Source organism: Xyrauchen texanus, chromosome 36 (genome assembly GCF_025860055.1).
Source record: "Xyrauchen texanus isolate HMW12.3.18 chromosome 36, RBS_HiC_50CHRs, whole genome shotgun sequence".
In the NCBI taxonomy this organism is placed as follows: Eukaryota; Metazoa; Chordata; class Actinopteri; order Cypriniformes; family Catostomidae; genus Xyrauchen; species Xyrauchen texanus.
Window position 1 is genome coordinate 28,772,922 of NC_068311.1, and position 25,594 is coordinate 28,798,515.

Consider the following 25,594-nt stretch of genomic DNA (forward strand, 5'->3'; position numbering starts at 1 on the left):
GTGTCGCTTCTGTGACACAACGTGGAGAGAGCAACAGAAGGGGAACTAATCTTGAGTCCATGGATTTTTTACATTAATACATTTAATTAACCTAAATATTCGTGTTATGAGCTCAAACCTTGACATTTCAGGTAATACTTAAGTAAGACAACTTGATATTTCCAGTAATAACTTTATGGTTTACAGTGTACCATGGAACCATCACAGTGCTTATATATGCAAAAGTACAGGGTAAACATATTAATTAAAATACTAACATATGTCACAATGAAGATCAAAACATTTTGTTTGTACTACAATATTAGTCGATCAAAAATTCCCACAATGATAGATACAGTACATGATGTGTGTTGGTTTCCTCTAAACTAAGATTTGAGTAAAATCACATTTTTGTAGCTAATAAATGTGATGAATGAACAAGGGAACACAAGCTGTAAGTAGGTGGCTTGCACAGACCCAACACTTAAAGTGAAGTTTTAATATATTACAGTATATAGCAATATATATGTATGATATAAGTATTATATTAATATATATGTATTATTTACTTTTAATATTTATAGTATTTTAAAGATTCAGATATTGAAAAATAATAGTAAAATAAAGGGCATCTTGTGTAGCACTTGCTTCTGTTTCACATATTACAATAAAAGACTGAGCACGACCTGGTCCTGAATAAATTGCTTATTCAATTACAATAATGACAATTGTGCATGCGCATAATTTTATTTTTTACTCAGTGCTTGTGCAATTGTGGGATTTCAATTTATCCAAGTGGCTCAAGTGTTTTGACTATGTTCACCAAAATTCATTCAGATCCATTTGATGAATAGTTCAGTGACCATTTCTGTTCTGGGGAAGCCACCTGATGATGTCTTGTGTGAAATAAGTTAGTCATTGAATCAACAATAATAAAAAAAACAATTTTAATCCCTTAAAATTTGTATGTCTACAGACCTAATAAGAGATTTTAGTAGAAGTTTTAAGCATTATAAGAAAAAATCTATAATGTCCCTACAGTTTGTGAGCTGCTGAGCATGACTTATCAAAAGACAACAATAATTGTCTTAAATTATTACGATTTTCATTATCTGTACGTTTACATGTATAAAAAAAAGCGTTCTCATGTCTATTGACTTCAATAAAGTGTTCTAAGAACACAGCAGATATTATTTCCTACAGTTGCTCTGCACACCAACATAGAGGTAAAAAACAGGAGCTGATATTAAAAATAGCTTTACATATTTAACACATATCTAGTAATCTGCTTAAATGGGCAAAAACAACCGATCAAACAATTACATTACAAACACAACGTAAAAGCAAAACTTATTGAAGACTCATGCTCTGATATAAACGCCAACTGTGAGCTCAAAAGGAGGATTGTCCTTTATTTATTTATTTTCTGCAGTGCATTTCACATAATGCTGCAGATCAAGAATGATATGCTGAACGATACACAGATAAATAACTCTTATTTAACTCTCGGATGAGTAATTTAGATCAACATCAATAGCATGGATAAATGAGCATTGTTGAAAGCATCTTTGTAGAAATGAAAGGAGGAAATTAACTAATTAGACTCTCTGACTGATGGCCTATTACATAAGTGTTGTTTTGGCTAATGAAACTCACCTGTGATTGGCTGGATGGTTGCTCAATCAGCCCAAAGTAACAAAACAGAAAGAACACTGTATACAAATCCACCATTTGGACTAGGTGTTGGTTTAGCTTGACAAAAATCATGTTTTTAAAGAGTACCACTCCGTAGCTGCTACGCTCTTATATAAGTTAAAATAAAGGGTCATAAAGTCTTTATCAGCCATTGTAGTCTTGACTTGTGAAAGTGAATGAAACGCACAGCTGTTGTAGCGCCTCTAGTGTTAACCCTGCCAACACACGACGTACCAGTTAAGTAATTTACTCGTCCTTTTGGTAATTTCATGATTTATTAACAGGCAACATAACTGCAATTTCACAGGCCCGTAATTTCATTTGCCTTATATGACCGGTCCAGTTATGTAATGTATTCATAATATGTGGGTATTTCTGTGACTTATTGGCAACGTAACTGCAAAGGCATACGGCCTTAATTAATTACCACTTCAACTTTCAATTCCAATTCCACCTTTTCACGTTCTACTATGTGATAAAACAACAACGACAACAACAAAAACAACAACAACAACAAAACTTTACGAGTCCAGTTGCAGCATGCATCAGGTAATCATTTATGCATTTGGCAGACGCTTTTATCCAAAGCGACCTTGAAATCATGATCATGCCTAGAGACTGCAATGGCAAAATGAACAGTGAAAAAAAATGTGTTACGTTATGGTCTGTTCTCCCCCAAAATCGATTAGATCACTTCAGAAGGTGTGGATTAAACCACTCTGGAGTCATACGGAATACTTATAGACTGCCTTTATGTGTTTTTTGGAGCTTCAAAGTTTTGGTCACCATTCGCTTTGGATACACCATTGCTATTACAGTATCTTTATTGTCCTTTCGCATTTCATTTTCAATTTTTCCAGAGAAGAAAGTGTGGTTTGGAACAACATAAAGGTGATAAAATAACGACAGAGTTGTTATCCTTTTAAGGTGTGCGCCTACAGAAATTGACTTTTAAAAATAAACCTCGGGAACTATTCAGTGGAGTAAAGACTGACAACTAGCCCCGGTTTGAAAGGCATTAGAAAGAGTGCAGGAGCAGCTGTGGGCGGAGACTACAGTGAGTGAAGCGCACAGTATCACACTCATTCACTCACCGTCGGACTGCTGCTCGCGCTGCACTCTATGAAAGGACGCGGACGAATGTTTTGCGTCTCTTATTAAACATAGTGGGATTACTTCACCGTTTTTCATCAGGAGTAACAGTGGACTAAACAGAAAGAGACAAGGGGACCTCATTATAGGACATCAGGAATTAAAGGAATTAAAGGCTTGTCATACGTGTGCATATACCCCCAGTTGGTCCCACTTCGCCTGACAAAGTTTATTTTTTTGTCGACGGTCCCATGCAGCTGGACCTGAGTTTGAATTAACACATTAGATAGGAGATATCGATGTAAGTTATTAGATACGATGCTTTTCTGGTCATAGTGTGCATTGCATGACTGCATGCTTCTCATTTGCATGGCAGGAGTTCATATGCAGGGCTGTCAAGCATACATCACTGCCTATTGTAGATGATCAGCCTATTCAAGAGCTTTGCAAGACAGGCTGTTTGTTTTTCTTCTTTTCTTTTCATTTCTTTTCTTTCCCTTTCTTTCCATTTCACGTTGGTTATCTTTTGTGTAAATATTAGATGTAAGTTAGATCCCCTCTCTGTGTCTCGAGACCCCCGCGCTCTATTGTGTTCCGTTGCGCTCCGTCATGCGTTTTTGAGCGCAAGAACGCGTCTTGTGTGAACAACCTTTGAAATAACTCACATTAATATTATTTCCAAACAGTATTATATTACATAATTCTTAACACTAGCTATTAGTTAATGTACATTTATAATCGACAAACACTTCTGCTAGGTTTTAAATAGCAAAAGTGTACATATGGCTGTTCATAATTAATGTGATGAACTTATAGGACACCTGTGTAAACTTCATACATACTAAAATCAACATGTTTTCCTCCCTATTAAAATGGCTAGAAAAGCTTTGAGAAACGGTCTAGCATCATTTGGTTGCAGATGCCTCTTATATTTTGTTATTAAATGCAATGAAATTCATACTTTAGGCCTAAGTGAGACTTATCTGTCCAACTACTTTTTTGGGGCACTCTATGCATTAAATAATGTTTGTTAATGTCTTATTGATTAAAGTATTTATAAAGTTTGTTTAACATTGTTTGGATTCAGATGACAGTTTTGTTTCTTCCTCAGGTGACAGGACCCTGGACAGTGAACCATGGTCAAGACTTTATGGAGATAGACATCCTTTTCAAACAAGTAAATAGGAATTATATTTTGTAACATTCTCTTTTTCCAAGGACTCTTTGGAGGTGTGTCCAATATCTAAAGCAATTTATCCAGCATGGCTTCCAGCCTAACATGTACAGGGATGATCTGGACTCTGGTGTCCCTGCTGAGCACAGCAGCCTCATGTGTGGGCTTTTTTATGCCGTACTGGCTGCTGGGCACTCAGATGGATAAGCCGGTGTCTTTCGGCACTTTCCGGAGGTGCTCGTATCCTGTCCGGGATGAAGAGAGGCAGGCCACTGTCATGCTGGAGCAGTGTGGGCGCTATGCAAACTTTCAGGGCATTCCGAGCATGGAGTGGCAAATCTGTACAATACTGACAGGGATCGGATGTGGTCTGCTTCTGCTGGTTTCGCTGACAGCGCTCATGGGCTGCTGCATATCAGACCTAATATCCAGAACCATCGGACGCGCAGCCGGGGGTTTACAGTTTGTTGGAGGTAAGTGATACTTTGTCAACCGGAAAATTTTACATTTATATGCAATAAGTTTAATGGGGCTGCTATAACAGCTTTATAACAGCTTTACAAGTGTGAAAGTGTAGTGCAAACATGTGCTTTTAAAAGTGTATTGGTCTTCAACTAAATTATGCTGTTACAATATCTACATCATAACATGTTATAACAACGTTATAACACATGTGATGTGTTATAACAGCAATATTACACATATGAAGTGTTATTACAGCTAAAACTATGTTAACACTTTATTTTAGGGATCAGAAATTAGACAGTAATTCATGACTAATAAATGGACTTGTAAAGGACTAGTTACGGACTTGTTTAGAATGATAAGATATTTATTAAGCCTTTGTTCGCTGATTTCTTACCCTTGCCAAATAGCCTCTTTTCATTTATTTTTTCCTAACAATGAAATTATTAGGTAAAAACAAAAGGTTCCAATAGCTAGGAAGGTGCAAAATACATCCTTTATAGGTTCTCATTACAATGTGTGAATGTGCAATTTATAAGTATAAAATAAATATAGAAGGCAGAGACGTTTGTTGCTTAGTTTAAATAGCCACAAAAAGCATCTTCTTTGCAATATGTGCAGATAGTATTAGATTCTATTTGCACATCTAATTAAATACTAGCATGCAGTATAGGGGCATCAGCATGATTATTGTGTTTATTTAGAGTCCCAAAAACACCAACGTAACCTTCCCTGCTTTGTTGAAACACTATATGCATTCTACATGTATTTTATACTTATGGGCCACACATTCACACAGAGTACTGAGAACTTATAAAGGATGTCATTTGCATTATACTAGCTACTGATATGTTTTTGTTTGTGTTTTTAGCTAATAAACTCATTGTTATGACACAGGCAAATGTAAAGGGGCTATAAAGCAAGAATAAGTAATTAGCCAATAAACTCTTAATAAATACTTTATAATGTACACTTGTACAATTACAGGTGTAATCATTTTTCATTCATTTCAGTCTAATTTCTGATCTCTAAAATCAAGTTTGACCAAGTGTTAGATATATACAGTTATATACATACAATTATATAAGATATAGGGATCAGATTTGTGTATATATACAGTTTTATACAACACCTTTATAATAGCTTTACAAGTATGGCAGTGTAGTGAAAATGAGTGCTCAATGAAGTGTATATGTCTTTAACTTAATTATTAGCCTTTTTTACTATCCATTATTACAGCTGTATGATTACAAGAATGATACGTATGCTCTATAAAGTGCATAGGCATTTAACTTAATTATTAGCCATTATTATATCTGTATCATTACAATAATGTTAATACAGCTTTATAACACCTTTATAATACCTTTATAACTGCTTTACAATTGTGGGAGTATAGTATAAACGTGCTCTAGCAAAAGTCTATATGTTCATTACAATAACTGCATAATTTATCCTGAAGTGTTATAAGAGCTTTATAACAGCTTTACAAGTGTATTACAAATATTTTATGAATGTTAAATAGTGTGTAGATAGTATTTAAGTAATTAAAACAAAAGATTACATACCTCAGTTTATTGGTGGTATGTATTTGGCAACCTGAAGTGTTATATGTAATCCATTTGTAAGTGTATATAAGTTTCTAAATTAGTTTGGTCATTGAAATAATTACATTACAGTCATCATAAAGAGGTTTGTAACGACAGATTACTTTAAATGTTATATTTCCATGCTACATGTTAACTTAAGTGTATTGAGACTTTTTATACATGTGATATAGTGTAAAATGATGTCATCAAATCAACAAGCATATATCAGGATTTTTATTGATTGTTATATTATTGTCACATATTGGCCATTCTTACATTACCAGAAGTCATTGTGTCTATTCAAATGGAAAGGTCATCACGTTCAAGCATCTTTCCCTTTTCTCTCTAGTTCAATGAACACTGATTCCAGGCAGTGTTATTCAGGGTGCCTTTGCCTCAATAGGAGAGAGTGAAGGGAACTTGATTGAGTTTACACTGAAGTAGGGGGACTGTAATTCCAAACTCATTTTGTGTAGTTCTAGCCAGCAAGGTGCCTTTTATTTGCTGCTCTGAAGGCCTTGCGGGTGACAAAAGAAGGTGAAACAAATACTGCATGTGTTTTCTGAGAAAGTTTCATTTCTTTGGTTCTAAATGAAAAACGGTCTAAGGTTAAGTTTTGGATAGCTGATGTTTTACATTTATCTTCACTAGCTGAACCCATTTTTCTCTATTGCTTCATTCTAAGAGACACACGCTCAACTTTATTCTCATTAGCTCAGAGTAAATGCAAACTCCCATACAAAATACTAATAAGGCTTTTTTGAAGTCAATATTATATCAAAATTGACTCAAAATTGATTTGCTTACTTAATAAACGTTCATGGTCTTATTATGCACAGTTCGTTTTTAAGTCATTTTAAGTTCATTAAAGTTGACGTGAAAACAAAATTGACCCTATTTATTTAATTGAATACATGTTGCTGGTATAATTGTGAACAATTTATATATATATTTGCTATTTAAAAACAAAATTTGACCTTGTTTTATCAAAATGTCATAACTTGCTCTTCCGGTGATACGACCGACACTCTACTGATGTATGCCGTGCTGCAGTTAAAGGGATAGTTCATCCAAAAATGAATATTCTCCCATTTACTCGCCCTCATGCCATCCCAGATGTGTATGACTTTCTTTCTTCTGCTGAATCAAAGATTTTTAGAACAATATCTCAGCTCTGTAGGTCCATACAATAGAACTTTCAAATCCAAAAATCACATAAAGGCCACATAGAAGTAATCCATATGACTCCAGTGATTTAATATATTTCATATTAAGTGATGCAATCACTTTTGGTAAGAAACAGATCTATATTTCAATCCTTGTTTTTACTCTAAATATTCATTTTCACTCTCAGAATGTGTAAGTGAAAGTGGATATTTATAGTAAAAAAGATCTTCAATATTGATCTGTTTCTCATCCACACCTATCATATCACCTCTGAAGACTTATATTAAACCACTGAGTCTTGTGGATTACTTTTATGCTGCCTTAATGTGATTTTTGGTCCTTCAATGTTCTGATCACCATTTACTTGCATTGTATGGACCTACAGAGCTGAGATATTCTTCTAAAAATCCTTGTTTGTGTTAAGAAAGTCATACACATCTGGGACGGCATGAGGGTGAGTAAATGATAAGGGCATTTTTATTTTTGGTTGAACTATCACATTAATAAAAAAAAAGACATACTCATTTCTTTATCAAAATGTAATAAATTGCCCCACATATAGAATTACTTTCCTTTTCAGCCTACATCACCAATCCCTCTTACATGTCACACCTTCCACTCCATTTTGAAACGTAACGCCAATTTTTCACAATCAACTCTGATTCTGACGGATAAAATCAAGTCTCACCCTACATTTGTTTTCTCGTTGAATGTCCTATTTCACTCTGAACAGATTGTGGATGTAAAATGGGTTGCAAATATTGTTTTGTTCATTATAAAGCTGCCTAAAAATTGAAAATGTGCCGTTGTTACTTTAAGAAGCTATTTCTACCTGGTCTAACCCTCACAAATTACTTTTGTTGGTGTAACCCAAGGCAGTCAGGGTGATTTAGTCAAACTGAAATATGTGTTACTCAAAATAAACCAGTTAATTTAGATTTTTAACACATGAATTGCTTTTTTACGATTACTTGAAAACATTTTTTTGCATGGTGTCTTTATGTATAAATCAACTATGTCATGGCCGTTTCTACCTGATCTGCAGTCAGCTATCCAGGTGCAAGTTCATGGCAAACAGTTGATGTGTCCATTGTCACTTTTAACTAAGAGACAGTGGGAAGTGACTTAAGAGAGAGAGACACAAGGAGGTTACAGGGCTGCTGAACGCATCAGTTTTGTTATGTTGCCAATAGCACTGCCTTCATCTAGTCTTACTAATGCTGTGGCTGATGTAAGCAAATGACATGCTCTATATCAGCAGTTTTTCACTCACAAACTATTGAAGTTGACAATTAGTCATAATTTATTCTGAAACTGGTGTAGTGTTTTTGTTGGTTCTTAGATTAACTACAGTAAGTAGGACTGAGCAATCATTTTGTATCTATATAGATATCTCTGATACTGTGAAAGTCAGAAATGGGGTACTTCAGTCTAATAGTAGTATAGAGGGGTTTAGGGTTCTAGGTGGGTGATTCAGTGATGGAGATGCAGTGATGGTTTCCTGTGGCAATACCATGGTGCAGAATGATTGCCATATTCAATGTCCATATTTAATTTGGTATTTAGATAATACCATATCATAAATAACAAACAGTTAGATGTAATGAAAGGTACTTAAAGGAATGCCATGATATTATCATGTTCAAACATGGTGCATAGTGTGATACATGTCCAAAAAAAACCATGGTACTACCATTATACTTGTCCAAAAATGATGTTATTACCGTTGTATTTAGATGGGAATGTAAGGTAGTCAAATAATACCATGATACATGTCCAAAAGCATAGTAGGACAAATGTATAATGTATTACAAAGTACAAAGATATTTAATGGTGAGATCTGACGTGGTGACGTGGTTAACATCCCAACCTCTTTCTAATAAGAACCTTGTAGTGTCATTGCCTTAAAAGTGCACTCAGTAACTTTTGTCTTTGTGTCATCTTGGACTTATATTGACACATAGTGGCTTGGATGCAGCATCATTTTAATCAATAGTTTTCAGTTTCAGATGCCACTGCAGAAATGTAGTATTCACAGTCAGCCATGACTACTTTTATCAATGAGGGAATGTGTCAAATAACAGGACGTTTACTGAGATTAAGTGAGTAGTATTCGGCTGGTCATGTGATTCTAACATGGCAGCCCCCATGTGTGGACCCTCTCCATGTAGAATAAAACAGCTTTTATAAGGTTACTGATATGTTACTGAAAACCAGGGTTTTACCATGGTGTTTATATTGTAATTAAATGTATGCCAAAGAATACCATGATACATGTCCAAAAACATGGTGTTACCATGGTATTTAGATGAATGAAGTAGCATTTCAAAGAATACCATGGTATTATCATGGGTATTAGAGTAAATAAAATGTACTTTAAAGAATACCGTGGCAAAACTTTGGGAAAAGCATGGTACATGTCATAAAAACATGGTATTGCCATGTTATTTAGATGGGAATAAAATGTACTTCAAATAATAGTATACAATATTACAATAGATCCAAAAACCCTGGTGCATTTTTGTAAGTGAAGAGAGTAGAGCATGATCAGAATTTCCAAATGCAGTGTAAGTGTTAGAAAGTTAAAAGAGCATTTTAGAGCAGCAGTAAAACTCTCGACTTTGAAATAGCTGGATGATTTTAAGCGTGGTGTTAAATTGAAGTATGTGGGACAGTACAAGAGTGAAACAGGGATCGACAGACATGAAAAGCACCAGACATGGGTTAAGAGTATGGTGAGGGATCCAGAGCGAAATAGAAAGCGAACAGTGCCCTGCTGTTAAATCACTGGACCGCGGCTGTATCTGCCAATTGAATCCCTTTCATTTCTATTGTGGAGTGTTGATGAGTGCTGTCTGGCTGCCAGGACTCTGAGGAATGGGGCTTTGGCACAGACAGCACCTCCCTGCGGTTCACAATGATTCATCTCATTCCCGTTTCACTGATAATGAGTCTGATAAGCCCTTTATGTGTGACCAAAAACTTCTTTGATTAGTAACCTCCTCTTGCCCTCTTGTTCAAAAGTCTGTTTGGGTGATGTTTTCCCCTGTAATTGCACAGAGAATACAATTTACTGCAATAAATTCCAGAATTAGACCATTTCATTTCACCTTTATTTCAAAAATGAATAAAAAAATGAATGGTGTTCAGAAATTCCTTGAAGTTATTTTACAAATTGAAACTATTTGGAAGGCTATAAGCGTCACTTATCAGTTATCAATATATTGACAGCATTTGCCTTTGCTGAAATCCATAGTGCATCAAAAGGGCTTGTCTTACACTTAAAATTCTTAGACTTAAAATTCAGTCATAAGTTCATTGGTTGTTTCCGTGTTATTAAAAATCTGATGATGCTTTTTAACTCCATTTGCAAATTAATTGGTAAATGCTCCTTAAAAGGGATTGTTCACCTAAAAATCCCAAATGTGTATCTCTTTCTATCTTCTGCTGAACGAAAAAATATCTCAGCTCTGTAGGTCCATAAAATGCAAGTGAATTGTGGCTAGAAATTTGAAGTTATAAGAAGCACATAAAGGCAGCATAAAAGCAATCCAAACGACTCCAGTGGTTAAATCCATATCTTCAGAAGTGATATGATATGTATGGGTGAGAAACAGATCAATATTTAAGTCCTTTTTTTTTTTTTTTTACTATAAATTCTCCTCTCTGCCCAGCAGGTGACAAAACGAAAGAAGAATGTGAAAGTGAAAATGGAGACTGAGAGTAAAAAAAAGGAATTGAATATTAATCTTTTTCTTACCATTATCTGTCATAGTACTTCTGAAGATATGAGTCATGAAGAGTCATGAAAGTGCAGCTTCTCTCTACTTGAATGGGGAAAGGCCAAAATCTCCAAAATGGTTGGTCAAGATTACGACCAAGGAACATATTTCAAATTAGCAGTAAAATCTGACAACACCGGTCTCATAAATTATGCTTCTTTACCCCAGATTACGCTAAAAAAATGCAATTTACCCGGCTTGTATATCTAATGTGCATGCACATTTTTGGGTTGATTGACAGGTGATGTTTGTATCTAAATGGTGATTGGCTCTTTTACTTGTAAAGCGGGACAGACTGTTGGACAGTCCAATTTCTCCCGTTCATTTGAACAGAAGTTGCCTGTCTATGCTAAATAGTTTCTGATTTAACCTCTGGAGTATGGATTACTTTTATGCTGCCTTTATGTACTTTTTGCTCCTTCAAAGTTCTGGCTACCATTCACTTGCATATGGACCTACAAAGAGGAAATATTCTTCTAAAAATATATGTTTTTTGTTCAGTAGAAGAAAAACTCACACATCTGGAATGGCATGAGGGTGAGTAAATAATAACACAATTTTCATTTTTGGGTGAACTATTTCTTTACAGGGATAGTTCACCCTAAAATGGAAATTCTCTAATCATTTACTCACCACAGTAAATTTACTTGACAGCATGCCTGTCTTCTATTTTTATATTTAAAATGTAATTTAATAGTTATATTTGATGAACATTTTATGCTATATTATAAAAAAAAAAAGGCTATTTATTTTTACATTTGTATAATAATTATTATTTGTTATTAATAAATTGAATCCTTGATTTTTATATGGCACTCCTTTCATTTGAAATATCCTGTGTGGTCTATCTTTATAATGTCCAAATATTTGAAGTATTCTTTGAAGTATCCTATACTTTGAAGTACCTTCAAGGACCATGTAAATACCATGATATATGAATATTGTCATTCAGTACCATGTTATATAGCAAAGTACCATGTATTAACATTTGAAACCCATCACCGTACCATGGTACCACCACAGCACTTTTTGTTAGGGATCAAATAACCAAGCGCTTCCTACTTTGTGGTACAACACATCCTTAAGCTAAAATACTTTTTATTAGATTTTTTTCAAACAGATGAGTCATTGGGAAAAATCTTGAGTGAATTGTTCATATGAACAGACAGATTTTATCCTAATCTTTCCTCGACTATAGATTTATCTGTCCGTCTGACATCCCCTGTGATACTTTCTTTATTTGCAGTCTGAATAACATAAAGTGATTCATTGTTACATGCTTTTATGATTCAAACAATGATGAACTGCTGTGTACTCTTTGAATGGTGCTGAGTAACTTGTATTGAATAGTTGATTTGTTTGGAACAGTCAAAATATACTGAGTCATATTTGAGTTAAAGTTTATAATGTGATAATGTATTAATTCCATTCTGTTATGTGAAAATGTACCCGCGAGTATTCCCCCTTCTCTTCCAGAAAAGGACAGGAAGAGGGGCTTCTACGACTTGGTTCATAGTAAAGTACAAGCGATAGCTGAAATCAAGTAGACACGCATATTTTCAATATGTGTGTCTACTTGAAAATGTATGTGACGCTTGTCACATACATTTTTCCAGATTTCTTCTGCTACTATGTCAGTACGTCAGTACGTCAGTGACATCCGGACAATCTCAATGCTGATAGGTTTCGTGACAATGCGTCATGCGGAGGTGAAAAATTTCAACTTCGCAATTCATTCACGTGTTCAAGTCGTGCCATCTGCTTCAGTGGTGTCTTTGCATTGACTTTGTATGTAATCCCGGTGCACGAAATGGGCCCTACGCATTGTATGTGAACGTACCATTATGATTGGCTCTCAGGTCTTGACTGACCTGCTCTCTCTTTGCTGTCACTCTGCTCCCGGCTGCTGGGCGAGTTTTGGGAGTGATTAAAAATAAAGTAGGCGTTGTTGTGTTGTTGTTGTGGAGGTAGTAAGATGCAAATGTCTACCACAGTGTGACATCTCAATGTGGAGGAAGTAGAGAACAAGTTCTTTTGGCAGCTGGGTTTCAACAGATGCTCTTTTTGCAGTGAGGTGGAAGTTTTGAGTTCTGAAACTTACAGTATGTTTTTATAGTACAAACAATGACCCCTTCAAAAGATCAAGGACAATTTGATTATCATGTCCCCTTTAAGAGATAGTATACTTGAATATAAACTTTGATTTGTATCTAAAACTGTAATCGCCCATTATTCCTAAATTTAGTCCAGATATTAAAGTGACGAGAGTATAACATATCAGAACATTTAATATAGAATCAATTAATGGTTTGATCACATTCTCATCATGTTTGAGCCAGACAGGTTTATCATTAAGAGTTATCTATATATTAGTAGACCTCTCTATAAATTATTTAAATTAGTCTGAAGACACCCACAGGTTTGAACTTTAGCTCAGTGCTAGGAAATTAGTTTGCTTGAAATAAGCTACTCAAAACACTGTGATCATTTTTACTGTTAAAGGAATCTGGTCTGCATGTTTCTTTTAAACCTGCAGAATGCCTTGCCCTATAGACTTCCAGTGGAAGTCCATTTCGGTAAACAAGTTTTTGCTCACATGATCACACTAGAAATCAACATGTTGCTTCAGAAAGTTCATGTACCCTGAAATGAATCCTGTTCAGTCAAAATACTGACAAGAGCCATTCCCCATCAGAAATTATTGCATCAATTAAAGTGTAAACACATTTAGCTCTGCTACTGATCAGATGTTGAACGAACAACCTCAAAACATTTTTACTCCACTGATGTAGGAATAATAAAATATGCATTCCTGTTAAATGTATTACATCATTCACTTAAAATACAACTCACTTTTGGCACGACTCTTAGGACATTTAACCCGAAACTGAAACTGGTCAACAATACTACCAGCTCCAGCCACTGGGGGCAGTGGTTTGATTTTCATTAAAGAGCAACATGCAGGTTGGACACCCCTATATAGCATAGTGTATGTTGATGATAAAACAACTAGATTTTCTGAACTGGAGTAATATATATTTAGCCATTAACGATATTTTGAGATAAATTGTGATAAAATAACTTCCGCGTCTATAAAGCACTAACCGGAAGTGACGATGGCCGAGGGAGTCTGGTCAAGTTCAAGCTCAGGTTACAATGGATATGAATGAAGAAACCGAGTTCTCCGGTGTGGATGAACATGCCTTTGATGGCCCACAGGCCTATAATTATGAGCAAATTAAGAGTTAAAATAATTAAAAGTAAGACTTACTCTGCTAAGTCATCGTTTTCGCTGCACAGAATGTCTGCTAACGTTAGCACTTTGTCCTCCAGTCCAGCCCGCGCCAAAATCCGGTGTACACTTTGACGGTGGACTTGATTCCATCGAGTGCACCGAGGGAACAGCATCAGTAATCAGCCTCACGTGGTCCTTACTCCGAAATCCCATCCGAGACTCCAACAAATCTCCAGTTCGATAATTCTCCGGAGTGAAATGTGCGCCACAAACGACCGAGTGTGTGGTAACAGACACGGCAGTGAAGTCTGCTCTCTTCACCTGCACAAAACGCTCTCAAGACCGAAAAGCCTTGTTTTTCCTAGAAGGAAAATGATGGACACGATGTCCTGACAGGCTGGAATTCGTGCAACCAGCACAAACACAATAATTTACCATTATGGCTTCTCTAAAACTTTCTGTCTCTCACTACTGCTCTAACTACATCAACACCCACAATGAGAGAGCTGACCGCGAGCTCTTTTGTTTGCCTCGCCCTACGTCATATGACGCGTTGATAGCGGGAAAGGCTTATTCCAGAGCCTAGCACATTTTCATCAAAATCTCTACATCAAATGAGATTTCATTAGTAATTTCTACATATGTGTTTTTAAAAGACCTCTGCAGACAATATAAAGTATTAATTCAGTTATAAATTCAACCTGCATGTTGCTCTTTAAGCACAGACTGAAGAAGAAATTTCAACCTGCTGTTGAATTCACAGTGGGTGCGTCTCAATCAGCTCCCTAGTTCAATAGTCAGGGCACTGATTAGAGAGTCAGCCATTTTTAGGGCTGTCTCATTCGCAAAATTGTTCCAGTGCACTGAAACGTGATTGGGTCATAAGTGTCCCAATGTTCAGTGGATCAGTACCCTTACCAGTGCCTGATTTCATGTTAATGATATACTGATTCATGACATAGGGAGCTAGGGAGATGATTGAGACACAGGGAGTGTGAAGCACTCTGGTGTTTCTGTGGTGTATAAAACCAAATATCTGTTGTTTCAAATAGACTTTTTGAAAGTAGAGTTTGAATGGGATGATGGGCTGCAGGCCTTGTGTCAGCACTGGGACTCCTTATTCTCCATTTATTTTTGTTTTACTGTGAGCTAGGGAGTTGGGGTACTCAAGTTCGGACACGGACTGGGACTGGAGTCTGAGTCACGAGTCACGAGTCACGAGTCCAATATGAATGGACTTGGACTTGTCACGGACTTGGATGCATTTTTACTCGGACTTGACTTTGATTCAAGCCTTTTGGACTCTGGATATTTTTTCAGAGTCCAGCCTAGTCTAAGGCAATTGTGATGCAATGACAAACAAGCAAGCAAACAATAATACAACACAGGGTGACCATACATTTATTTTTCAGACCTGAAAAAATCATCTGGCAAAATTTCAAAATTGCCTCTATGGTCTGGGATTTGACTTTGTCTTCATAATGATAAAGACTCTCAACAGTTAGCACTATTTGATAATGCACAGCAGTTTTCACTCATATATGTCCTTTCATGTGATTATTCTGGCTGAGAGCAGCAGTGCACACTCTTTCAAAGTACTTTCTTTCTCTCGCCCACGCGCGTGCTGTATGTGTGTTAGCGAAAGAGATCGCCACACGTGCTCTGCCACTATCATCCAGAAACATCAATAAAGTAAGTACACTTTTAAAAGTACATTCCCCAACTCAGCAAATTATTAAATAGAACAAATGTTTTATCAGACACACGTTACTATGCAAAGCCCTTTCTAGACAAAATCAAATATGCTACGTATTAGAGATATTTAAACTAATATGACATATAAAATAGACCATGGAAATTGTACAGTTCAGTCCATTACATATTTGTATATATTGACAAATAGTTTTTCTTAGTTGTGAAGGTTAAAATAAGCTTAAAATTTATGTTGAGTTTAGAGTTAAAATTTTTATTCAGATTCATGAACAGATTAATTTGGACTCTGCCTATTATGGACTCAGTCTTGAGTCCAACTCAGCCCCTTTTGGACTCGGACTCGACTCGGACTCGATTGTTTAAAGACTCGGACTTGACTCAGACTCGACTAAGGTGGACTCGAACCCAAAACTACTGTGAGCTTTTGTCTTTCTCTTCTGTCGTTTACTCCCATCGCTTTCCTCTCACTTCCTCCACTCTTCTCCTAAACATTTCAATTAGGTCCCCCTCATGCCGCCAAAACAGCACCAACCTGCATCTCAGAATAGCATTCCAACAGTGCTCGGTCACTGAGGGGGTAGAGTAGAGGGGGAAATTCATGAAATATGACCAGTAGAATTTGTGTAAATGCATTCTTATGTAAATTGTAAAAAATGTCTGAAAGCAATTTGCACTGTGCGGTTCCAATCTTGCGGGTCGGTTCTGAATGCTATATTGTGAAAGATAAAGCAGACTACCATTATCTGGCATACAGCATCACTCCACCCCTGTTATCCAGACACCTGAATTGACTCTTTAAAGTACTAAAGTGTTCTCAACTTCACAGCACATCTGTTTGGTCTGTTCCATCATTTGATTCATTACTGCTGTCATGACCAATAGAAAATGTACATAAACATCTCTTTTAACCTTGAGCGTCCCCTTATATGAGGATGTTGAATTTTGGCTTCCCTGTACCTTAAACATACTTTAAATTCATTTAAAACTGACTGTTCTCATATAAGGAGACTCTAGGCTTTCATATTAGGGTTAATTTTAGGGATGTACTCGTCCCGTTATTCAGTGAACCATTCGACATGCCTGTATTTAAATACCAAAATTTGACAATTTTACACGTGCAATAGAGGCCTGCAACTCGACCCAAGCCTGACAAGACCTAAGAAACCATCTGGTTTTGGTCAATGTTCATGTCAGAAAGCAAGAGCGAGACAAAGAAACCCAAGAGCAGAGGAACAGTTCAAAGGATTTATTAACAATAAATATTAACTTGCACTGTGCCGGCGAAGACTGAGGATGGCACCGGCTGCAGTTGCGGGTAGGATTTTGAGGATGCATGCATGCCATGGCCGTGCAATGGGAAAATCTGTGAATAGTGTGTTCGTAGGCGAGTGTGGGCATTGTGGAAGTCAGGAGCAGATTCGTTGGAATCCTTCGTTGAAGCGTAGTGAGGTGCAGAGAACAACAGAGACTGGAAGGCAATCACACAACCGACACACGGGCAGAGACAGGCAACCAAACAGATACACGAGACAGGACCAACTAGGCAGAGAGTGTGCGGTAAGTATTTCACATCAAGCAGCTTTCTATAATGATAACACACAAACAATCACTACAGATTACACTAATTCATTAAACTACATTCAGCAATCCAGCCAAGGACACGACACACGAGGGGAATAAAATAAGCAGGAACAGTGCCAGCTGCTCCGAACACGAACAAGACCGACCGAAAAGTGCACGGCGGTAACTAACAACAAGACCCGTGCACTCATACAAATAACGTACATGAAACACTCTAGACTGACAGGGAACGGTGATGCCACGGTGCCGTCAAAAACAAACCCCAACCTGACAGAGCGGCATGACCGAAACACTACCGAAGAGTGCACGGTGGTAACTCACACCCGGACCCGTGCGCTCAACACAAAGACAGGGCACAAACACTAGACAGAACATGGGCCGATGATGTCAGGATCCTGTCAGACAACAACCCAACCTGACAAATTGACATGACCATGACAGTTTGGGTCAGTTTATCAAGTATAGGTCGAGTTAGGGGTTGTTCACAAGTGTTTTTGCATGTGTCTGTGCTGTTTTACCAATTGTTTTTCTATCTGAACGTGCTGGATGTACATCTTTGAACATTGCGCGGCATCTCATGGATTTTTCAACATCTCAAGCTAGACTGTCGTATTTTTAAGACACCGTGTCAAGATAAAATATTTTTTTTTATAAACACATCTCGAATCCGTTGCGCTGCATGATTTCATGTGACTGGTAGAGTGTTACACAGAATTCCAAAGTTTCAAGGCTTGATACACTGTAAGCTTATGTGTTTTCCCCTTTTGCTCTGGTGTGCAGACAATAAGTGCTAAATCATGTAAAAAAATCAAAGTATCCCGAAGAGGCTAATAAATATCAGCATTGTAACCCCACATGACAATTCTAGCATTAGCTGCCTCACAGATATATGAACATGCCCGTGCAGAACGCATTTCAGGTTTAGCAAATTAAATTCCATTAAATCTATTGATTTAGAACACTATGTTGCAGACAGTGACCATTCAGATTTCATCTGAAGTCCTGATTTTACATTTCAGTGATTTATCGGGAGAGAGCACACTTTTAATCATGTTGTCCTCTTACGAGGACATTGGGACTTTATTTATGAAAAACCCAAGACCCAATGAGTGTGTTCACCATTGGAAATCAATTGCTGCGTTCGAAAATGCTGCCTTCGAAGGCTGGATACGGAGGTTGTATGAAAATAAGGTACCTTTCAAACTGTTCGGAGAATAGTGCATTCATACAAAATGCTGTAGGTTAAACCATTAACTGATAAAGTAGCAAGGCAGCAATACAGCTGTCTATAGCTTTTCTATGCAGTCAAGTGCATTCATAGATTAGGAGTTCATTTCCAGGCTGCAGATGTCATTTTGTACCGATCAGCCTTAATTGGCAGTTATTCGACTATGTCGGACAGTACATAGATTTAGAATGTATTCATTTAATTTGATTTCAACATGGTTGGCAGCCATTGCACTCTGATAACCATTACCTTGATTCAGAATTGATTAAGCTCATTTCTGATTTTTCAAGTCCTACAGCACTGTCTACCACTTGTTTGACAATGCAGTGAGAGAACATTAAGATTATTTTGCCAAAGTAGAGAAAAACACTTGATACACAAAGCTGACATTTTGCATGGTATTAATGAACAATTCCAAAACATAGACCCACTGTCCCCTTATGAGGACAGAGATTTTTAGGCAAACTATTTGCTGTTCTATGAAATTGCTTTGTTTACATGGTTATCAGGTGCTACTTCAAATCATAAAGGGAAATGGAATATGACCTCAGGAGGGTAAATAGAAATCTGTTTACTGCCTGAATTCTGCACTAATTGCACAAAACGTTTGCGCTAAAAAGAATGACAATGACTTTAAATAATCAAGGTGCAGCACTATTTCAGCACATTTAGCAACTGGTTAAACTGTATTGTGGGTGGTTAGTGATTAAGATGCAGGTTGCGCTGAAATAACGCACACAAAAGTTGCACAACTGTTTAATACATTTGGAGCAATGGCAGAGAGAGCTTGTGAATTTAGAGAGAGAGAGAGAGAGAGAGAGAGAGAGAGAGAGAGAGAAAGAGGTGGCTTGTTTTGGAATGTCCCGCTTCAGCAGAGATTTGTTTGAGTCAAACTGGAAGTCTGCTCTGCTAAAGGACAGATAGGAAGTGTTATTTCAGCTCTTTGGTTTGTTAAGTCCTTGTTTTCAGCAGCACAGGGCCAAACAAGGCACTCCGCTGGATGACCTCACACTCAGCACTCCACAAATTAAAGTGTGCTGACATAAGGGGATTGTTATTGCACAGCCAACCTTAAAATGAAAGAAGCGGTAGTGGAGAAAATGATTCATAGCTGATTTATGTAGCATGGAACTTCTCTTTTATGGAACTTAATTGCACGGGTTGAATGAAATGTGAATGTCTGAGGCGAAGGTGAATCATTAAAACAATTCAGAGCTCTTTAAGTTGATATATAGAAGAGGTTTACCTGTAATTGACATATTTACCATGAATCACAGTGGGCAGAAATATTCAGGGCCTATGGGAGTGTTTTAAAGCAGTAAGCCATGAAAAGCTATGTGCTACAATAATTTTACGGTAAGTAAGGGATTTTCTTAAGCACAACATGAGTTTTGTAAAAGCTGATTGCAATATGATAAAAAAACACTAATATTCAGTACATAAAACAATTTATTAGTCAAGTCATTTTTTATTTTTATAGCCATTTCACAACACACATCATTTCAAAAAAGCATCACAGAAAATCATGCATTAACAGAAAATGAAACTGTAATATCTATAAACTCTTAGAGTCATCATTGTGTAGTTTGATAAAATATGATTGTAAATTGTGGATAAAAATAAATACAAAAATAATTTAATAATAATTGTATTTAGAACCCCTGTGAGCATGCCGAAGGCGACTGTGGCAAGGAACACAAAACTCCATAAGATGTTGGTTAATGGAGAAAAATAACCTTGGGAGAAACCAGACTCACTGTGGGGGCCAGTTCCCCTCTGGCTGAACAGCATGAATATAATGCCAATATAAGTTATTTGTGCGCAGTGCAAGTCATGGTTTAAAATGAGTAAATTAAGTATGTTTTAAGGGCCATTGTTATACAAAGATTTTTTATGAAGGGTATGATTAATGACTAATGTCTTTGAAGTTCATCCAGGAATAACGGCAGAAGTTCACAGAGATGTATTGTCCTTTGTTAGTTGGCTGATGAAGGCTTTTGTTGGCAAATAATTGATAGTTTATATATATATATTCCATTTTAAGAGTGTAGGCCATCATTAGACCAAGGTGATGCAGGCAGAGATCAGTGAGGTGCATCGCAGTTCACGGTCATTTCGGTGAGGTCTATCCTAAATAAGTTCAGGCTGTGGCATATGAAGTATCCCATGTCTTATGGTGGGAGTTGGCATCAGTTAATCTCCTGAAGTTCATCGTAATAGACTGTAGTGATGTCTGGCTTGCTCCAGCTGCATTTGGTCATCATCACTCAGAGACACATAGCAGTGGAGTCTGACACCAAGCAGGAACAGAGCTGGATCTAGCCTAAACTCGAGATATGAAAGTTGGGACAGTATGAAAAATGCTAATAAAACAAAAAGCAGTGATTTGTAAATTATATTCACCCTTTGCTATATTGAAAGCATTATGAAGCACACCATATGGCAATGAAGAGCCCGTACAGTTATGCAGCTAAAGACTTACACAATGGATGAATGGGGGAAAATTCCACTATCTAAACTTAAACTTAAAATAAGCCTTTATTATGGTCACACATTATACATAATGTTTTTTTGCATATATGCAGTGAAATTCTTTTTTTCACATATCCCAGCTTAGCTCGGGTCAGAGTGAAGGTTCAGCCATGATACTATGCCCCTGGAGCAGATAGGGTCAAGGGCCCCACAGTGGCATCTTGGGAGTTCTGGGCCTTGAACCTCTAACCTTCTGGTCAGTAACCCAGCCTTAACCGCTGAGCCACCACTGCCAAAATAATAATAAGTGTTATTAGAAGAAATGGTGATGTTACACTCACCATTTTTTTTGGAGTGTGTTGTAATCATCTGATTTGAAATTACTGTACATTTTCAAAAAATTTAATTCACAAGGAAAAAAACTATTTCAAAATAGTGCTTTCAATATAGAATATAATAGTGAATATAATTTACAAATCATCCCTTTTAGTTTTTTCATATTGTCCCAACTTTTTCGAAATTGGGGTTGTATTTTAGGAACTATTAACAGGCCAGAAATGAGCGTGATGGAATGTAGCATAGTAGAAGGTCACTTAAGTACTACATAGCTAGACCATTCAAAGCTTTTTAATTTGTTAACAACATTTTAACAGGTAGCCAATGTAACGATGATAAAATGGGTCTAATATGATAATATTTCTTGGTTCTAGTCAGCACTCTAGCTGCTGCATTTTTAACCAGTTGAAGTTTATTTATTGAACTTACTGGACACCCTCCCAGGAATGCATTACAATAATCTAGTCTTGAGGTCATGAACGCATTAATTAGTTTTTCGGCATCAGCAACAGAGAGCATGTGTTATAACAGCAATATTTCTGAGGTGGAAGAATGTTATTCTACAAACATTGGAAATTAGATTTTCAAAGGACAGATTGGTATAAAATATAAAACCTAAGTTCCCCATCTGTCACTCACTCAACGTTGTGTCGATGTAATGACACTATGGGTCTCCCTTGAGAGCCTCGGTTACCACTTATCTTTGAAAAAAGGCCAATAAGAATTGGCAAACAGAATTTGCATGCCCCTCCCCTGGACATAAAGATATAAAAGGCAGATTTTTTCTTCCGAGCCGAGTGGTTGAGTAAAACCTACAACCTAGGCGCTGCCTCTCGTGTCTGGGCAGAGATCTCACTGTGAGAACATGACCATGGCAACATTGCTTTCGCGACTTTCCTTCTTCTGGGGGTAAGCCATTCTAGCCGCCCCCTGCATCGCGCCTTCTACCCACAGGTATAGGTAACTTAGGTTAACAAATAAGTTAACAAATAACTGGAGGCGATTTTGGGAATTTAATGGGCACGGTTTTGCCTGCTAAATCTCCGCGGACCACCCATTTCCCAGCATGCTCGTTTGCCCACATTCAGTTCCGAGATGAGAACGGCTCACCTTATGGCCAGTCTGATGTCTTTTTTGGAGCCCCCGAGCTGGATGACAGTTTCGGCACTGCATCGGAGAGCGTCTCAGCAGACACGCTGGATAAGGCAGTGGCGGTGCACCTGTGCCCCCAAAACGCCCCCACCTGGCAGGATCAACCGTCACTCCCCTCCAAGGCCTGTAGGTTGACGTCGTCTCTGGCGACCAAGGCCTATAGCGCAGCTGGACAGGCCGCCTCCGCCCTGCATGCCTTAGCCCTTGAACTGCCTGAGTATATTCAGACCGGGCACAGCGGTTCCACTGAAACAATTTCAGAGGCTCTAGGGTCATATGGCATACTCAGCGACAGTCACGCCGCTCGGGTTGATGCATATCACTTCAGCAGTAATTTCAGACTCAAGTCCCGAGATGGCCATGGCGCCACGGCACAGACCTTGTGACCCTCACCCCTTCCTGCCATCAGTTATTCAGCCCTTGGACAGACTTCTGTTTTCTATGGGCAGGAGTCCCCCTACAGCAGGTGTCCAGATGTGTCGTAGTTACTATGGACGCCTCCCAGTTGGGCTGGGGCACCATGTGCAATCGGTATGCAGCCACTGGCTCTTGGATGGGGCCCCGGATGGGTTGGCACATCAACTGCCTAGAGTTGCTGGCTGTATTTCTTGCCCTGTACAGATTTCTGCCATTGATCCTCGGCAAGCACGTGTTAAGTCGCTCAGACATCACAGCAACAGTAGGGTATATAAATCACCAGGGTGGCATTTGCTCTCGTCGCAACTAGCCCCCATCTCCTCCTTTGGAGTCAACAGCGACTGAGGTCGACTGAGGCACACCACCCATATGCCGGGCAACCTAAACACCATAGCAGACGTGCTGTCATGAAAGGTAATACTCAGCGGAGAGTGGGGTTTCCACCCTCTGGTGTTCCAGCTGATTTTGGCTCGGTTCGGCAGAGCACAGATAGATCTGTTCGCCTCCCGAGATTCCACCCACTGCCCACTCTGGTACTCTCTGATGGAAGCCCTCCTCAGCACAGATGCATTGGCACACATCATGGGATCTCTCCATTGTCCTCTCAGAGCCTTCGGGGAGCCCTGTTTGAGCCGCTAGAATCAGTCGAACTAAAGGCCCTCTCCTTGAAGATGGCCCTCCTGATTGCGCGCACTTCCATCAAGAGGGTTAGGGCTCTGCAAGCCTTCTCTGTCAGCGACCCTTGCCTGGAGTCCGGTCTGACAGACTCTCACGTCATCCTGAGACCCCGATCGGGCAACATACTCAAGGTTCCTACGACCCCTTTTTAGGTTTCAGGTAGTGAACCCACAAGCGCTGCCCAGGGAGGAGGCAGACCCAGCCTTAGCATTGCTGTGTCCGGTGAGTGCTTTGCACACCTAATTGGATCGCATGCAGAGCTTTAGGCACTCTGAGCAGCTCTTTGTCTGCTTTGGTGGACAGCGGAAAGGGAATGCTGTCTCCAACAGAGGCTTGCCTACAGGAATGTGGATGCCATTGTATTGGCCTTCCAGGCCCAGGATGTGCCCGTCTGGAATGTCGCATCCTCGTGAACATTGGCCATGACATCTACAGAGCGGCAGGTTGGGCAACATCCAATACCTTCGTGACTTCTTACAATCTCTGTGTTGAGCCGGTCTCGTTCCGTGTTTTGACAGGACCGAACAAGTAAAATTCGGTAATACGGTATGGCTAGCCGGGTGTATCGCTTGCGGATAGCACCTTTCCCCTCCCCTGAGCCGAAGACATGCGCTCTACTCCCCTAGTTAAGTCCACAAGTCATGGACCTTGGGTGTCCTTCCTCCTTAGCCCTCGCAGCCAGACCCGCTGTAGCCACCAACTTGCCTGTACTGGAACAGGTGCTCCACAGGGTCTGATTACTCCAATATCTCCTGCGATGTATTTTCCGCAGTACGGACCCCCTGTCGGCGGACCCGCATCTCCCTTGGGCAGAGTTCCCTCTGCCCCCCGGTCGATGTGTTTGTAGAGCTCCTCCCCGTTGAGGCAGGACCTACCACCGCGCCACTTCCATGTGTGGCTGGTAAGCCCATGTGACGTATTTGCCACATGTGAACCTCTCCTACTGGGCAGGATGTGGTCTCCGCAGGGTCTTTTCCCCCTGAAAGAATAGGATTGGAAAAGAACGCCTTCCCCGATGCGTGTTATAGCGTTAGATGGCCCCGGCTGCATCTAACACTCTATAGAGAAAAAACATAGCGAGAGAAAAGGCTAGTTACGTTGCTTCCCTCCCTCTGGGATGTGGGGAACTATATGGCATCTCTTAGGGTGTTGGGGAAGGTTATGTGCAGTCTGATGCATCTGCTATATTCACACGCATTCACACACATGCACCTGCATCAGCAGTCCACGTAACAAGTTCAGTTTAGAGAGGGACCCCTAGTGTCACTACATCGACACAACATCGAGTAAGTGACAGAAGGGGAACGTCTCGGTTACTGTCATAACCTCCGTTCCCTGATGGAGGGAATGAAACGTTGTATCCCTCTTGCCACAACATTGTCCTCAGCTCAAAACCTGTCTGAAGAGATGCACGCTTCCCTTCTTATATATGTGCATGTCCGGGGGAGGGGCATGCAAATTCTGTTCACCAATTCTCATTGGCCTTTTCTCAAAGATAAGAGTAACTTAGGCTCTCAAGAGAGACCCCTAGTGTCACTATATTGACACAATGTCCCGTTCCTTCCATCAGGGAATGGAGATTATGACAGTAACCGAGACGTTATTTGCTGTTGAAAACGATGTAACAGTACATCCATCGAGAGTCAAATGATATTTTAGCGGTTTATTTTTTGAGGTTTTTGGTCCAATAATTTATTTTAAATCACAATATATAAGGAGAAAAGCAGAGACCCTAAAACTGATCCCTGTGGCACTCCATACTTAAGTTTTTTTTACAGACAGAGTGGTAGCAGTCTGCTAAATAGGACCTAAGCCATGCTAATACAAATCCACAAATGC

At 38.7% G+C, this 25,594-nt stretch overlaps 1 protein-coding gene across 1 annotated transcript in view; it reads left to right on the forward strand.

The window, feature by feature from the left end:
- Positions 1-2,779: 2,779 nt before the first annotated feature.
- Positions 2,780-25,594, forward strand: part of LOC127630056 (LHFPL tetraspan subfamily member 6 protein-like) — a 129,575-nt gene continuing 106,760 nt past the window's right edge. Inside the window, exons 1-2 of the mRNA XM_052107462.1 lie at positions 2,780-3,067; positions 3,878-4,413. Coding sequence (XP_051963422.1) covers positions 4,029-4,413 — 385 coding nt within the window. The 5' untranslated portion in view covers positions 2,780-3,067; positions 3,878-4,028. The remainder of the gene's footprint in view (positions 3,068-3,877; positions 4,414-25,594) is intronic.